This window comes from Diaphorina citri, unplaced genomic scaffold, assembly GCF_000475195.1.
Source record: "Diaphorina citri unplaced genomic scaffold, Diaci psyllid genome assembly version 1.1 scaffold1493, whole genome shotgun sequence".
Taxonomy (NCBI): domain Eukaryota; kingdom Metazoa; phylum Arthropoda; class Insecta; order Hemiptera; family Psyllidae; genus Diaphorina; species Diaphorina citri.
The window spans coordinates 20,635-24,783 of NW_007378919.1; the positions used below are offsets into that span (position 1 = coordinate 20,635).

A 4,149-nucleotide genomic window follows, 5' to 3' on the forward strand; every position below is an offset into this window, starting at 1 on the left:
AGGCGGCGGCGGGCCGTGCGGAGTATTTTTCACGTGGATAAAGTATCTATTCATTTCCCGAATAAAACAATCACTATTGGAGTGGTTATGAGGAGGAGAAGATAAGTCCGCGCAGGAAGCTCGCGTTCGCGCGCGGCTCTACCCTCAGTAGTGTGCCGCTCACCACTTATTCGCGCTTCGCGCGGGTGTTTCGGGGAGCTGCGCTGTCGTAGCGTCCCTGTTACGCTCCTCTCTGAGCCCTTCTCACCTCCGTTCTCAACTCTTCTCTCCGGCTTCCCTCTTTTGTTCTCGGACCTCACGTAATTAGCCCGGCGACCGTCGCCTCCCGAGCTTGGCTCTACTGCTTCCTCTACGGCGCATCCTATTTCAGCTTCGAACGTCAAACGTTCGAAGCTCCGCCGCCGCCCGGCCTATACATAACACAAAATAGAGTTTCAAGGTTTTTTTTTTTAGCTATTTCATCTCAACATTTCTCCCACTTCCCTTCAACTTTAAAAAGCTATGTCCACACATTGTCCTCACGAGGCTGAGTGCACCCCGAGCTCCAAGCACAGTCCCGAAAAAACTTCGACCTCGCCGGGAATCTAAACCGGAACCTCGGGAGTGCAAGCCCAGTGTGATACCTACTCGGGCACGTACATAGCTTGCTAGTTTGATCGAGTTTTATATTTATTCTTATATCGGCTACTCAAGCTCAGACCATCTGACGGACAGTCGGAATACTTCTTCCAACCGAGGTCTCTCAGACAGCCTGAACGTAAGGCCTTGGCAGATAACATACCTCACGTGTCTCAGTAGGGTCTGCCATCTCCCCAGCACCATCCTGACTAACAAGCAGTTGTTCTCCAATCTCCTTCACCACCTTCTCTTCAATGTCTCTTTCCACTTGCTCATCCACCATCCTGTCAACATCCTTGCTGGCATAGGCACTGCTGGTGTTGGCACTATTAATGTTGCTGGCATAGGAATCACTGTCGTTGCTGGCATTCAGACTGCTGGTGTTGAAACTGCTAGCACTGTTGGTGTTGGCATTCCTGGTGTTGCTGGCATTGAAACTGCTGGCGCTGGCATAGGAACTTGTATCGTTGCTGGCATAGGAATTGCTGTCTTTGCTGTTGCTGGCTCCGAGATAGTTGGTGTTGGTGATTCCATCTGTGGTCTGATTTAGATCTGAGGTGACGCATGCGTTGACTTGTTCGGCAAAGGGATCGACTGGTGTGCACGGTGTGTTTTCCGTTCCCTGGGGGAGAGGGAAGAGAAATTATTATTAGTAAAAGTATTTATTGTTGTTGTTGTTGTTGTTATAAGGTTTGACAGAGGGAACTGTAACTGCCGAGGTCTTATCGTCCCGAAAGCGAAGCGAGGCTGACAAGATGGGAGAAAGCCAGCCGTTCCGAAACTTATCTGTTTAAGATAGCACGGCTCCTTATCTTTATTTTCACCGAGGCAGGTAAAAAAAGAGAACACAAGCCTAGTGACCTTAGGATAAAGTTCGCCCCCCGCGGGAATCGAACCCGCAACCTATAGACCATACGTACCTCATCCGAAACACAACTGCTCTGTGCAGCCCCCATCTCTCACACAGGACTTCAAGTATTTAGTCTGAAACAGAAACAATAATTCAGATCAATCATAACTTAGATTAAGTGCCTAGGCAAACAACAAACAACTTTTTTTTAAGAGGTTTGACAGAGGGAACTGTAACTGCTAGGGTCTTATCGTCCCGAAATCGAAGAGAGAAGGAGGACAGGATAGGAGAAAAGCAAGCCGGTTCCGAGAACGACTTATCCCATCAGGATAAAATCCGCTCACGGCGGGAATCGAACCCGCGGCCTACGCTTACGAGCGCCAGACGCGCCCACCAACCAAAGCTAACTAGGGCTGTTCACAAACAACTCTTGTGCTTCGTTTTTACCGTTTCTCGTTCTAAGTATGGTATGGAAACTTCTTTCGTTAGTCCGAATTTTTCTTCTTCTTCTGGTGGTTTATACCCAATCTAACAATCTTGGTTCCGGTTGATTGGTCAAAAAGTCCTTATTGTTGAACTCTTAATACTAGACTCATATAGTGTAAGTCGGTTTTAGGTCTTTAGCACCTCTTGGAGAAAAGAGAAAAAAAAAAAAAACAAAAAGACAAAAAATCAACATGATTCTGTAAACCGGGTGGAAGGCCCGCCTCGTCACGCTCAGGACCGCCGGTCGTCAAACAGTCGGAAAGTCGTCTTTGCGAGCAAAGTTCCAGCTACATACATGGGTTGATCTTTCTTTCAGACCTACATGGGTCTGTCAGACCGTCTGAAAGACCTAGGTTTTCCTCTGAGTGTGAGTGGCGGGCTTAACATCTGTGATAGTGTGCATATCCACTATACAATATTCAGCCTTGCGGTTTTTACAGATTAAATGTTTCCACTGATAAAACACGAAAACTAAATTCAACTTCCGTGTCCAGCTGTCCAGTGTCCATATCCCCACATGCTTTTGTATCTATACGTTTTCTTATCACTCGAATTATTATTATTATTTTGTCCCTCGTGAATCTATTTTCGTTATCAATAAACAGTTTGGCCCCCTTTTTCTATAGTTCGCGCGATGCAAATTGCACAAAATGTTTAACCCATTCAGTGTCCTGTGGTCGATAGATGAGGAGACAGTTCCTCAACCCATTCAGTGACCTGTGGTCGATAGATGAGGAGACAGATTCCTCAACCCATTCAGTGTCCTGTGGTCGATAGACGAGGAGATGGATTCCTCAACCCATTCAGTGTCCTATGGTCGATAGACGAGGGACAGGTTCTTAAATCAAGCCAGCGCGCAGCGGCGATAGCAATTCCGAGAACGAACTTTATCCGTTCAGGATAAAACCCGCCCCGGGCGGAAATCGTATCCGCGACCTAGAGCTAGGGTTGCCAACTTTTTTTTCGGCATATACGGTACAATCTAGCAAAATGGTGAAAAAATACGGATTTCCCGATTTTTACCCGGAACAAAGGCATGCACCCCCCCCCTCCCCAAACAAAAAAAAAATATTTTGCAACAAATAAAAACAAGCAGGGTCCGTCCCTCCGGGAATTTTGTAGCCCGTAGTGATTAGAGAAAATCAGTACCTATGTAATGTACCTACCTAATTTGTTTAATATTTAGTTTATTATTATTCTTGATGAACAAATACCAATGAAGTAATTCGAAATAAAAACATCCTTGTACCTATCCTCGGGTAAAACCGCTTTACCCAAGGATAGGTACTAAATTACAAATACTATAGTTTTTCCCCCGTAGGGTAATAAAAACTATTATTTTGGGTCTTGCGTAAGCTTGACCCGGTGAGATTACTTTCCCTGCTTTTGACCAAATAGTTGCGATTCTAACAATTTTTCCCCTCTTTTTCCCTCAGAAGATCCCACATTTTTCCCTCCTCAGGTTTTCGGAGGGGGCAACAACTGTTTCTACCACCGGCAGCCAGCTAGTAATCAGTACGAAGGGCAACTTGCACCGGCAAGGCCAACAAGGCCGGGTCAAGCTTACGCAAGACCCAAAATAATAGTTTTTATTACCCTACGGGGGAAAAACTATAGTATTTGTAATTTAGTACCTATCCTTGGGTAAAGCGGTTTTACCCGAGGATAGGTACAAGGATGTTTTTATTTCGAATTACTTCATTGGTATTTGTTCTTTTTTTTATTTGTTGCAAAATATTTTTTTTGTTTGGGGAGGGGGGGAGGTGCATGCCTTTGTTCCGGGTAAAAATCGGGAAATCCGTATTTTTTCACCATTTTGCTAGTTTGTACCGTAAGTATATGCCAAAAAAAAAGTTGGCAACCCTAATAGAGCTATGGATTTTTTAATTACCTTTGTAATAGTCATGCTTTTGAAAGCATTGTAGGAGTTGATTGACGATAGATTCAAATGTCTTGTTTTCCAAGGACTCATCATAGAGAATTCTGTAAAATTACAAGCAAATACATGTAAAAATGCAGTTAACTGTAGGTTTTAATGTTTTTTTTACCTCAAAGATTGGTTGTTTGATATGTGTTTAATGTCACTAGGTAACTGCTTAGGTTTTTTAGCAACAGTACTTATGGGTTGAGGTTTAGTAGGTACAAGGTTAGGCTTACTGTGACATTTTTTTTTTTTTTTTTTTTTTTTTTTTTAT

At 44.1% G+C, this 4,149-nt stretch overlaps 1 protein-coding gene across 1 annotated transcript in view; it reads right to left on the reverse strand.

Moving 5' to 3' along the window:
- Positions 1-742: 742 nt before the first annotated feature.
- Positions 743-4,149, reverse strand: part of LOC103516132 (putative uncharacterized protein DDB_G0282133) — a 24,362-nt gene continuing 20,955 nt past the window's right edge. Inside the window, exons 3-4 of the mRNA XM_008481090.3 lie at positions 1,539-1,602; positions 743-1,240 (exon numbers count right to left, since the gene is read on the reverse strand). Of these exons, the coding sequence (XP_008479312.1) occupies positions 743-1,240; positions 1,539-1,574 (534 nt within the window). The 5' untranslated portion in view covers positions 1,575-1,602. The remainder of the gene's footprint in view (positions 1,241-1,538; positions 1,603-4,149) is intronic.